The sequence below is a fragment of the Chiloscyllium plagiosum genome, unplaced genomic scaffold, assembly GCF_037043375.1.
Source record: "Chiloscyllium plagiosum isolate Xiang-an unplaced genomic scaffold, Cpla_swu_hap1 HiC_scaffold_42, whole genome shotgun sequence".
Classification (NCBI taxonomy): Eukaryota; Metazoa; Chordata; class Chondrichthyes; order Orectolobiformes; family Hemiscylliidae; genus Chiloscyllium; species Chiloscyllium plagiosum.
The window spans coordinates 100,703,880-100,717,021 of record NW_028270180.1 but is presented as its reverse complement, the minus strand read 5'-3'; the positions used below and the strand labels follow the sequence as shown (position 1 = coordinate 100,717,021).

The 13,142-nt window shown below is 45.6% G+C and overlaps 1 protein-coding gene across 1 annotated transcript in view; it reads right to left on the bottom strand.

Moving 5' to 3' along the window:
* Positions 1 to 210: 210 nt before the first annotated feature.
* The window catches only part of LOC148138028 (putative G protein-coupled receptor 139), a 45,093-nt gene continuing 32,161 nt past the window's right edge, over positions 211 to 13,142 (bottom strand). Inside the window, exon 2 of the mRNA XM_087982097.1 lies at positions 211 to 1,118. Coding sequence (XP_087838223.1) covers positions 211 to 1,118 — 908 coding nt within the window. The remainder of the gene's footprint in view (positions 1,119 to 13,142) is intronic.

Below are 13,142 nucleotides of genomic sequence, written 5' to 3'. Positions count from 1 at the left end.
TGGTTGGACAAACGAACGCTGTTGTAAGTCTGTTGCCATAGACCACAACCACGTGCGAGAGGGAGACTGTTAGAGAGAGAGAGTCGAGTAGAGAGAGGGAGAGGGGGTAGAGAAGGAGAGTGGAACGGGAGTGGAGAGAGTTTAAGGGTGGTCGAGAAATCTATGGTCCTTCACGTCTGAACTGAAGTGAGAAAATCCCGGATGGATTGATTAATGAGTTAATTTGATTGATTGATGAATTTGGGTAAAGGGGTATTTCAGCACCTTCTTCAGCTGCTGCCTGAAGTTAGTCTGGGTCACAGCATAAATTGCGGTGTTTGTGCAGCAACTGAGGAGCTGCAGCATGAAGCCTAATTCCCGCACAAAGGGATCTAGATACCCAGACCGATACCCAAAATCATGCATCCGGCTCCAAATAGAAAACACCATTAACGTTGACCATAACAGGACAAAATTGGCCGAGATCACAAACAGTAAAAGTATGGATTTTTTTCGATTTCTCATTTCTGTGTCAGACTGAGCGTCCCCATTGGAATGAGTCCGGAGTCTCCTGCGGGCTCTGCTGGTCACTAAAATGTGTCTGACGGTGAGAACATTGAGCAGCAGAATCAGGAGAAATGGGACACACGGGGTTAGAATGTTGTGCAGGAACTCGATTGTGACCCAGACCCAGGAAAACATAACAGCGAATGGTGTATTACAAAACCAAAGGGTGCTCCCCAGCCGATAATGAGCTGAGAACATAAAATACCAGAAAATATTCTTTAAACAGCTCAGCACAGTCACTGCTCCCAGAACCACAGCCGCCGTTTTCTCACTGCAATATTTACTTTTCAGCTTTTGGCAACAAATGGCCACAAACCGATCAAAGGTGAAAGTGACGGTGAACCAGACAGAACAGTCAGTGGCTGCATAAAGCAGGATGGCGTGGATATTACACACGGGGATGTCCCTCAAGAAATAAAACTGTTCCCGATAAACAATGGGAATGTGTCTCAGTATCAGGTCGAGGATAATGACCAGAAGATCCGCCACTGCCATGGCCCCCAGGTAACGTCTGACACATGGAGACAATCCACAATCTTTACAAAGCAGAACGTAGATCGTCACGACGTTAACTGTGAGGAATGAAAACAAACACATTATCCATCCGCCTGGAGGCAAAGTGATCAGTCTGATGGAGAATGCAGTCGGATTTTCGTCACTGCATTCGGAGATTTATTAAAATAATTGAGCTGAAATAACAAATGAGACGGAGCCAGAAACATGTGCCATAAAACTCAAGAAACTTTCATTCCCCGAACACACAGAAACACACACATAAGGACAGTTGTTTCTATAACATTCCCACACACTCAATCACTCGAGAGCAGGCACAGCTCACTTCTTTCCAGTTCCTGATATGTGGGGTGAAAACATTGTTGTCCTGGAGGATTCCCTCCCGGTTCGTTGAAGACAAATAGAGGTTGTAAGTTTCTGTCTTTTATTTTAAATTATAGTCGATCGTCTGTCATAAAGAAATGTAAACGCAGGGAAAGAAGTATTCACCCCTTGAGACCTGAAGGAACTTCGGAACAGTTTCTCGTTCTCCTTGGAGAGCGATCTCTTCACTCATGATCTTACCTTTTGCTCAGTTCACTCTCGTCCGGCCATTCACAAATAAAGTCAGGTATAGAATGTTCCAGGGAACATCAGTTACAGAATATTTCGGAGCATGTTGGGGTCAGAATTTTGCAAGATCCTCCTTAATGAAAATGCAGATGTTATCTCTTCTTCAACTATTTCCCCACTTCCTTTTCAATTTTGTCTCACACTCCAAGCTTGAAAATGTATTTGATATTCAGTTCCCAATATCGGTCGCTCTGTAGATATATCTCTTTAATACCATTAAATCTTATCAATTTCCCTGAATATATGGTTTGAATTACTCAGTCTGTTTTGAGAATGCAACACATATAGTTGGAGGAACTTTCATTCAGCTTTCTAACCGACAACTCCCTTCTCTATTGTTCCTTTATTCCTCACATTGACACAATCAATAAACAGTCTGTTATCGTCATACACACAGAATCGGACCTGATGGGTCATGTTTCGTGAAGCTCCATTGCCATTCCTGGGGATGACCTGTCCCATCGGCAGGACAGATCCACCAGTGGTGGCTATGCTGTGGGATATAGTCAGGAAAGGAGTTACTCTGGAATTCCTAAACATTGATTCCAGAACCCCTGAAATCACATGATAATACGTCAGAGATACCCAAGGAAATCTGATGATGGACACCTATTGGCTTTCACACCATCCCTCGGTGATAACTCAGTTCTCCTCGACGTTGAAAACAAGTCGGAGGAAGCACTGAGGGTGACAAGGGCACAGAACATATCCTGGGTGTAGGACCTCAATATCCATCACCAAGATTGTCTTCCCAGACGCACCAGTGACTGAGAAGATAGAGGTCTCAAATGCACAGCAGCCAGGTTGCGGGAACTGATGGCGAACCAACAAGAGGGAATCATTCTCACTCAGCCCCATGTCACAGATGGATCTGTCCAGAACAGTATCTGTAGGAACAGCCTTGCGCCACTTCTCCACGGAACACAGAAGCTTTTGACCTCTGTGTTGCTGGACAAAGCTACGCCAGGCTGTCTAAGTTTATTAAACTGGTAACCTTGCTTTAAACAGAACGTAGTCCGAGAGATTCTTCTGACTGGGCCATTAGTTTATTAAAGTAAGGCATCTTGATGCAATTCTGTTCATTCTTTTAACCGATCTCGAACCAAGAGGTCCCTTTGGAGGTGTCTTCAGCACTACCACCTGTGAAGTAGGACAAACGTCTAAAGGACCAACAACTGGAAACTGGGCATCCTTGAGGCATTGTGCACGATCAGCAGCTGCAACATCAAAGGCCTTCCCTCCATCATAAGGTCAGAAGTTGGCTGTTCACTGGTGGTTCCAAAATATTCAGCAACATTCACAACCGCACTGACACTGCAACAGGCTATTCAGCCAATTGCAGCAGATCTGTTGATCTCTCATATCTGTTACCCCAGAAATGGAAGGGAACATTCAGCCGTTCCAAGCTGCTACATAGGAATATGGAGAAGACGGTTTTCTGCGCCATGAGCAGGGATAAATTAGGGAACAATCAGTCTTTATTAATTTACTGAATATAGTGACACGGTGACCAGTGCTGGGGCCTTAACAATTTGCAACCAATGTCAACGTTTTCGGAAGTGCAAAAGTGTATTCTAACTAAGATAGACAGGAACATCATTTATCTGGAGGAGTTAGAGAATCTCTAACTGGATAGTAATGAACAACAATTTGGCAGCTGGAATATAACATGGGCATTCATGAACCTGTGACATTTTACAGACAAAAAGGCTGTATATTACGTAAATGGAGAGAGATTAAGGACTTACCAACATCGTACTGGAGAGTTCACTCTGACACGTTCAAAAATCGGAAGCGTTGCTTCATCTCTCTGATTATCTACTCCCTGATGTTTGTTGTGCTGTCAGTACACTCGGGATATTTTGATGGGGTTGGTTGGTGTGGGGAGTGGTGACGCACGGTGTGGAACGATGCTTTGGTGTGTATGAATGGCACGGCCTTCATCCAAGAGGCCATCCTTTCTTTCTACGTGGATCACTGAAGACGATGGGAATGGCTAACTGCTTCTGAGTGAAGAGACTGTGGCTGCTGCAAGAAAAGTGGGCATTCACCAACATAGAGTTATAGAGTCGTAGAGATGTACAGCATGGAAACAGACCCTTCGGTCCAACCCGTCCATGCCGACCAGATATCCCAACCCAATCTATTCCCAACTGCCAGCACCCGGCCCATATCCCTCCAAACCCTTCCTATTCATTTACCCAGTAGAATGCCTCTGAAATGTTGCAATTGTACCAGCCTCCACCACATCGTCTGGCAGCTCATTCCATACACGAACCACCCTCTGCATGAAAAAGTTGCCCCTTAGGTCTCTTTAATATTTTACCCCTCTCATCCTAAACCTATGCTCTCTAGTTCTGGACTCCCAGGTAAAAGACTTTGCCTATTTATCCTATCCATGCCCCACATAAATTTGTAAACCTCCATAAGGTCAACCCTCAGCCTCCGACGCTCCAGGGAAAACAGCCCCAGCCTGTTCAGCCTCTCCCTGTAGCTCAGATCCTCAAACCCTGGCAACATCCTTGAAAATCTTTTCTGAACCCTTTCAAGTTTCACGAAATCTTTCCGATAGGAACGAGACCAGAATTGCACGCAATATACCAACAGTGGCCAAACCAATGACCTGTACAGCCGCAGCATGACCTCCCAACACCTGTACCCAATACTCTGACCAATAAAGGAAAACATACCAAACGCCTTCTTCACTATCCTATCTATCTGCGACTCCACTTTCAGGAGCTATGAACCTGCACTCCAAGGTCTCTTTGTTCCACAACACTCCCTAGGATCTTACCATTAAGTGTATAAGTCCTGCTAAGATTTGCTTTCCCAAAATGCAGCATTGGCAACTCTGCAGATTACAGCAATGCACTCATCTATAAACCTGGAGTATATATCTGTCTCGAACCGGTAACGATGCAGACCACCGCATTACATTGATCTATAGACTCGGACGAGATACCTGCCCAAAAGGGGGAGCTGTGCAGACCACAGCAATGCATTGAACTGTAAACCCGGAATAGATAGCTGTCAAGCACGGAGAGCTATGCACACTTCAGCCGTACTTCTGTATCAAGGCCACTCTGATTAAAGCATTTTGGACGAGGTGAGATGATTTTTTATTCACTTTCTCTAACTTTCAATGCTTTTTTGATGTACTCTTCAAAATTAGAGTGAGGATTGACTGTCGAGTCCTGAAACAAACCCAATAGCAGCCTAAGTGCCATCAATGGTTATGTTGTTCTCCTTCGTCAATCTGTGTCAAGGACAGCATCACAAGGAATCGGACAAGAACGCTCTGAGTCTCTAAAGTTTTTTTTGAAGAAGGAGAAAAGCCGGGAAATGTCCTTACATGGCGGCAAGTTTGGAATGCTCCAGCCACAACTCTTCTGCTTCGCCCATTATTTGGTACTTTTTATTTTTATTCGGTTTTCGGGGTTAGCCCTGCTGCCTCAGAACACCAAGGTCCCAGTTTCAATCCCAATCTCACATGATTGTCTGTATGGAGTTTGCTCGTTCTCCCTGTGCCTGCGTGGTTTTCCTTCCGGGTGCTCCGGTTTCCTTCCATTATCCAAAAATGTGCAGGTCAGGTGAATTGGCCATGCTACATTGAACGTAGTGTTAGGTGCATTAGTCAGATGGAAATAGGTCTGGGTGGGTTACTCCTCGGAGGATTGGTGTGGACGTGTGTGTGTCGAACGGCTGTTTGCACACTGTAAGGAATCTAACCTAGGAGGAGTTTGCTTACCAATAGTTTAGTTTTATACAGTTACACTGAAAGGAAAGGAAGAGGTGAGTCCCAGACCGGAGGCTGATGCAGGGATGCAAGAATTCGAAATTGTGGTCGACGCACAATGCAGTCTGGAGTCAGGGTGCAGTACGGTCCAGAGATTGGACATGCTGCAGTCCTGACACTGGGCCAAGTGCAGTCCGGAGACTGAGCCTGGTGCAGTCTGGAGACTGGTTTCAGGGTGGTCTGTCGACTGGGTCTGACGTGGTCGGGAGATTGCGCCCTGTACAGTCTGGAGACTCGGACTGGCGTGGGAAGGAGATTGTGCCAGGTGTGATCTGGTAACTAGGCACAATGCGGCCGCGAGACTAGGCCTGATTCAGTGTGGAGACTGGGTCCGGTGCGATCTGGAGGCTGGGTCGGGTGAGGGCTAGAGACTGAGCCTCGTGACGTCTACAGACTCAGCACGGTCTGGTCTTATGACTCAGACCGGAGTGGTCTGGAGTCTCTGCCTGGTGTAGTCTGGAGAATGGGCCCGGCGCAGTCTGGGAACTTAGCCTTGCGTCGTCTGGAGACTTGGCCTATGTGGTCTGGAGACTGTGACCCGTGCAGTCTGAAGAAATCGAAGTGGAACGATCTGAAGACTGGACCCAGTACGGTCTGGAGACTGAGCGCTATGAGACCTGGAGACAGGGTTCGGTGTTGTCTGGAGACTGGGTCAAATGCGATCTGGAGACTTGGCCCAGTGCGGCCTGGATACTGTGGCTGGTGCGGTCTCGAAACTGGAGCTGCCGTGGTATTGAGACTGGGCCCCGTGCGGTCTGGAGACTGGAACCAGTGTGCCTAGAATCGAGGCCCGTTGCATTGTGGAGACTCTGCATTCAGCCCGCTGCAGTCTGTCGACTGAACCCAGCACCATCTGGACACTGGGCACAGTGTGGTCGGGAGACTAGGCCTGTTGCCATCTGGAGATTGGCCCAGTGTGGTCTGGTGACTGGGTCCAGTGCGGTCTGGAGTCTGGACCCATTGCAGACGGGAGACTGGGCCCACGGCTGTCTGTAGTCTCAGGCTGGTGGTGTCGGGAGACTGGTCGCGGTGAGGTGTGTAGACTGGGTCCTGTGCTGTCAGGAGTCTGGTCCCATTGCAGACTGGAGACTGGGTCTACGGTGGTCTATAGTCTCTGGCTGCTGGTGTCTGGAGACTGGTCTCGGTGAGGTCTGGAGACTGGACTTGGTGCGGTCTGGAGACTGGGCCCTGCTCAGAGTGGAGACTGTGACTGATGTGGGCTGTAGACTGGACCTGGTGGGGCCTGGGCACTGCGCCTGGTGTGGTCCGGTGAATGGAATGTAAGGACTGTAAATTGAGTCGTTTCTTTTTTTCCTTTTTCTTGTTGCTCTGGAATTTATTTTATTAATCTTTCAAAAATGTACCGAATATTTACGCATGTGTACCTAGGTAGAAAATGCCTCCAGGGTGGAACCAGGCTATGTGGCCCAAGTTCACACCGACACTTTGAATAATGACTACCCAGACCTATTCTCTCTGTCCTGTCACTCTGCATTTACTTGGGGAAATGTTGGACTGCAGATGTTGGAGATCAGAGTCGATAGAGTGATGCTGGAAACATGCAGCAGGTCAGATAACATCCGAGGTGCAGGAGAATCGAGTTTGCTCTCTGTTTCCTGTCAACTCTCCCATTCTAAGAAATGTCCATACATTAGCCTCATTCCCACAAGATTTTCACACAGAAGCATAGACTCTATATTATCAGAAATACAACAACGATCTACATTAGTCCCACTTTTCTACACCATGCCCATAGCCACAAATGTTATGACACTTCAGGCGCTCGCTCAGGGATGTTTCAACAGTTGAGGTTAACGTGACAATTCCACTCTCAGGACGTACATTCGAGACCCCAACACCCGCTGGGTGGAAAACAATTCTCAAATCCTCTCTAAACCTCAAGCCCTTCACTTTTACCTTGATCCTTTGACGAAAACGAACAGTTGCTGTCCATCCATCCTGTCCACGGTCCTGTTAATCATATATTTCTGAACTCAACTGTATCTGCTTCAAAGAAAACAGCCGATCTTATCCAACCTCTCTTCACAGCTGATATGCTCCATCGCTGGGATCATCCTGGTGAATCGCCTCTGCACGCGCTCCAGTGCAATCACATCGTTCCTGTAAAGTGGCACACCGCACTCCACATGATATTTCAGCTTGAACTAATTGAAGTGCTACGTCGTTCTTACAAGTGATACCTCAATGATGAAAGGTATGTCTAGAATCCTCCGTTAGCCATCTATTATCATGCCCTGTGGCATTCATGGATCTGTGGACAAGCATGCTCTGTGTTTCCTAGTTGGTGCCATTCATGGCGTTCTCCCCTTCTGGTTCCTTCTTCCAAAGTGCATCGCTCCATATTTATCAGGGTTACCTTCCATCTGCCATTCATCTGCCCATTTGAGCATATCTTCCTGTAACATAAGACCTTCCCCCTTACTTCCAACCACCTGGCCAATCTTAAATGTACTTATCATACTCCCCTCATCAGATAATTTTACTTTCTGAGGGATTACTCGGGAGAATGTTTATTGCACTTACTCTGTCATCACAATATTCTTTCTTAGATCGGGATACCAACACTGCACACAATACACCAAATACAGTCTCACCAATACTGTGCAACAGTTTCATGGTGGCTCAGCAGCTACATGTGGGAGGTAAGGGTCACCACCAGTGTCCCTGATGACTACGTGTGCGGGAACTGCACCCAACTTCAGCTCCTCGAAAACCGCGTTAGGGAACTGGAGCTGGAGCTGGATGAACTTCGGATCTATCGGGAGGCAGAAGGGGTTATTGAGAGGAGTTACAGGGAGGTAGTCACTCCTAAGGTACAAGAAAAAGGCAAACGGGTTACATTCAGGGGACGGAAAGGGAACAGGCAGGCAGTGCAGGGATCCCCTATGGCCATTCCGCTCAACAATAAGTATACAATTTTGGATACTGTTTTTGGGGGGGACGACTTACCAGGGGAAAGCAGTGGGGCGCAGGGCTCTGGCACAGAGTCTGTCCCTGATGCTCAGAAGGGCAAGGGGAAGAGGAGCAGAGCAGTAGTCATTGTGGACTCCATAGCTAGGGGCAAAGATAGGAGGTTTTGTGGGGAGGAGAGAGACTCACGGTTGTGTGTTGCCTCCCAGGTGCCAGGGTTCGTCATGTCTCTGATCGTGTTTTTGGGATCCTTAAGAGGGAGGGGGAGCAGCCCCAATTCGTGGTCCACATAGGCACCAATGACATGGGTCGGAAGAGAGATGGGGATTTAAGGCAGAAATTCAGGGAGCTAGGATGGAAGCACAGAGCTAGGACGAACAGAGTTGTTGTCTCTGGTTTGTTGCCCGTGTCACGTGCTAGTGAGGCAAGGAATAGGGAGAGAGAGGAGTTGAACACGTGACTACAGGGATGGTGCAGGAGGGAGGGTTTTGGATTCTTGGATAATTGGGGCTCGTTCTGGGGTACGTGCCACCTCAACAAGCAGGATGGTCTTCGTCTGAACCAGAGGGGTACCAATATCCTGAGGGAGAAATTCACTAAGGCTATTGGTGTGGTTTAAACTAGTCCAGCAGCAGGATGGGAACCAAAATTGTATTTTGAGTATAGAAAAGATTGAGAGTATGGAGGTCCGAAATCAAATTTCAGGGACGCAAGATAGCACCGGCAAGCAAAAAGTTGGTTTGAAATACGTCTACTTCAACACCAGGAGCGTCCGGAATAAGGTTTGTGAACGTGGGACGTTGATGTTATGGCCATTTCGGAGACATGGTTAGAGCAGGGACAGGAATGGTTGCTGCAGATTCCAGGATTTAGATATTTCAGTAAGAACAGAGAAGATGGTAAAAGAGTGGGAGGTGTGGCATTGTTGGTCAAGGACAGTATTACAGTTGCAGAAAAGATGATTGGAGACTCCTCAACTGAGATAGTACGGGCTGAGGTTAGAAACAGGAAAGGAGAGGTCACCCTGCTGGGAGTTTTCTATAGGCTTTTGAATTGTTCCTGAGATGTAGAGGAAAGGAGAACAAAGATGATTCTCGATAGAAGTGAGAGAGACAGTGTAGTTGTCATGGGGGACTACAACTTTCCAAATATTGACTGGGAACACTATAGTACGAGTACTATAGAATGGGCCTGTTTTTGTCCAGTGTGTGCAGGAGGAAGTCCTGACACGGTATGTCGACAGGCCAAGAAGGGGCGAAGCCACATCAGATTTGCTACTGGTTAATGAGCCCGGCCAGGTGTTTGACTTTGATGTCCGTGAGCACTTTGGTGAAAGCGATCACAAATTCTGTTATATTTACTTCAGTGATAGAAAGGGATAGCTGCATACCACTGGGCCAGAGTTACAGCTGTGGGAAAGACAATTACGATGCGATTAGGCAAGATTTAGGAAGCATAGGATGGGGAAGGAAACTGCAGGGGATAGGCACATTAGAAATGTGGTGCATATTCGAGGAAAAGCTACTGTGTGTCCGAGATAAGTATGTACCTGTCAGGCAGGGAGAAAGCTGTAGAGCATGGGAGCCGTAGTTTACAAAGGAAGTGGAATCTCTGGTCAAGAGTAAGAAGAAGGCTTATGTTAGGAAGAAATGTAAGGCTCAGTTAGGGCGCTTGAGGGTTATAAGGTAGCTAGGAAAGCTGTTTACAACTGTAAGCCTGCTTTATCTTTAAGGTTTGTCATCTATCCACCACTTTATAACAATATTCCATCAATAAAATCCCCTATTAAAATGATGTGCATTTAATTTTCAAAACCGGACAGAAGTTGTTGTCTCCTGTGTCTGTATTGCTCTGGCTGAGATCTCCCTGGGTCACTTTCCAATCTTTTTCTGCAAAGATGTTTCAAATCAAAAAGTTACCTTTGTTAGAGGGTATTATTTTCTGATATGGAGATGGCAGTTCGTCTCTCGCTCAGGCTCTCAAATTGCTAACTTCTTTATATCCCAAATATTGGATCGCCTCAATGGTTCAAGGTAGTGAAGAAACAAAACTCAAATTCGTTTGGGTTTTAGTATGCTGGGGCATATTTTAAACTGATTGGTTATAGTCCAGCTTTTGTGAAAACATAGCAAAAGAGCTCAGGTAATGTTTAACAGTCAAATGTAACATAATTTCGATTTTCCAGTACAATCTGAGACTGCTAGTCGGTCACATGACAGGTGTCTGCAAACTCTCAGCTTTCACTCTCCCTCACAGATTCATAACATGCCTTTAACTTCATAACACTAAATTCCAGATATCCATAATTGCTTCCGGCCTCTGCAGAACTTTCAGGAAATATAAAAGACAGTCAGCAACAGTACAATGAATACATCTATTGTTATATTTTCCTGACATTTTGATATGAAGTACAACTTGTCCCTCAGACTTTGCAGTACGTAATCTAGCTAAGTTTTCAAGTATTACCATGTTACTGATATGTCTTTACTGCAAAAAGTCTCAGATGATCATTTTATATTTCTGGGAGATTTTCTGGATCGTCCTCAAAGAAGACAGACGCAAGGTGACCGGTTAGTTTCTCCGCCATTTCTCCGTTATCCACAATAATGTTTCCTACACCCACAGCTTTTCTTTCACAATTGATCTTGCCTTTATTTTTTTTTGATAAATAGATGGTAAATTTGTCAGTCTTTGTGTTTCCTATTCTTTTGTGTCCTCTTCGTCATATCATTTTCAGTTCTAAGGCCCTCCGCTTCAGTGTTGTAAATTTCTCAGAATTCGCAGGTTTCATTCAGACGTGGAATTGTTTTGAATCTACTTCTTTTGATTTAATCCAATCTTTTAAGTTTTGATGTGAACCATCGTTCAGTCACCTCCCTTTTCTTTGCTGTTTGCACCTGAGAGAAATATATGAAGCCGCCAGACGTTGCAATATTTCTAGAGGTAACAACTATTGCTTGTCTACCACGACATTGTGTATTGTACTTTCCCTATTCTCTGCAACTTACTTGACCCTCGAGCCTCTGGGCTTCCATGATGTTTGACCCGACTGTTCATGAATTCTATATTGTATGCAGATACTGTGTAAAATGCAAGAGTCTTTTGTCACTATTTCTCAAAAACTGTTTCATGACAAGGTCATTAATCAGCTCTTCTGACCACATAACACGGAATAGGAAATAACCTGCTCTCTGGTTTGATTACAACATACCGGTCAACCTGCCTCAATTAACACTGATTGAAATTAGTTTTCACAGCATTAGCAGTCACTTAGTTAACGCAGTTTACTTGCAACTTGAGATCATCCATTATTATTGCAGTACCCTCGTTCTTGCACATCTAGTTTCCAGAGCATAATATGCACAAACTTTGAGCGACATTTTTTATTTAGATATGTAACTTAGCAATGTTTGCTTCTCTTTTCTATTTGTGAGCTCCACCCAAACTGGCTTTGTAGAATCTGAGGGCCATGGTCCGTTTAGTGTTAATGACAGGTTTGGCCAAAACATTCTGGGAGGGCCACCTCGATGATCTGAAGAAATGTCCAGCAATACAGGACAGCAACAATAACATTCCCCGCTTGATTAGTATAAATTTCACTGTATTCTGAGCCACTGAGTACGTTTCCCCCACTCCACCCCGACACCACGAAACACACAGGCTTATACACCAGATGGACAAAAGAAGACACACAAATACACAGACGCACAAACACATGAACAAACGCACACACGCACGCGCACAGACACACAGAGACAGACACTCGTGTCTTTAAGACGGGGGTAGATAATTTTTTGACAAATAAGGCTATCAAGCATTACAGAGAGAAGTCAGGAGAATTATGTTGATAAACCTCTGAGCTATTTTGAAATGGCATTTCAGACTCGATCGGCCGAATCGTCGAATTAATCTCCTTTTTTAAATCCCGTGTGTTGTCAAAATATCTGATATTCTCTTCCCGGGATAGGAGCGTGGCGAACTGGACACGTATTTGATTGGAACGAGTCAGTGGTAACATGGGCTAGGTTTTGAGGTCTGAATGGTTTATGTTTATTCTTAATTATTGTGTCCTTATATCTGAAACGATGTGACGATTTGATAATCAGTCAACACAGTCTTAAGGTAACGGGTCCCACAATTAATGAAGGATGTCCCTTTCACTTTCGTGTTGTGCTGTCTGTGATGTCCTCATCCTCAGGGAGCAGTGTAGACTCGGTTAGTGAAAATACTCAAGACTGAGTTCGACTGATATTTGCTGGGCAGGAGAGTCAACGTTTATTGGAACAGACAGGAGACGGATGGTCAGACACACTCTGATCTGCCATGAACATTCTGAACGATGCAACGGAATGGCGAACTGCTGCGACTCCTCCATGCGTTTTTACCCACAATCCACCCTCGAGACTGTTACAGAGGTCATGGTCCACCACATTCAACAGTCAGGATCGTTACCATGAGACGGGAGGAGAACATTCCGCCACTTGAAATACATAGAAATATCGAATGAAGTAATTTGGTTCTTTGAGTACATTACACAAGAAAGGAGGAGGTCATTCAACCCAGCCCAAGCTGCTACACAGGAAGCTGTCACTAACAGGAAATAGAGAGCAGAGATAAATCTTTACTTTCATGTTCCAAAGCTGTAACTTGTGTTAGTGCCTCCGATCACTGTGGTGTCATCAATGATCAAAAATCCGTGTCAAAGTTCAGGACGAAGCGACGGAATAAATTGAAGCTCAATTCG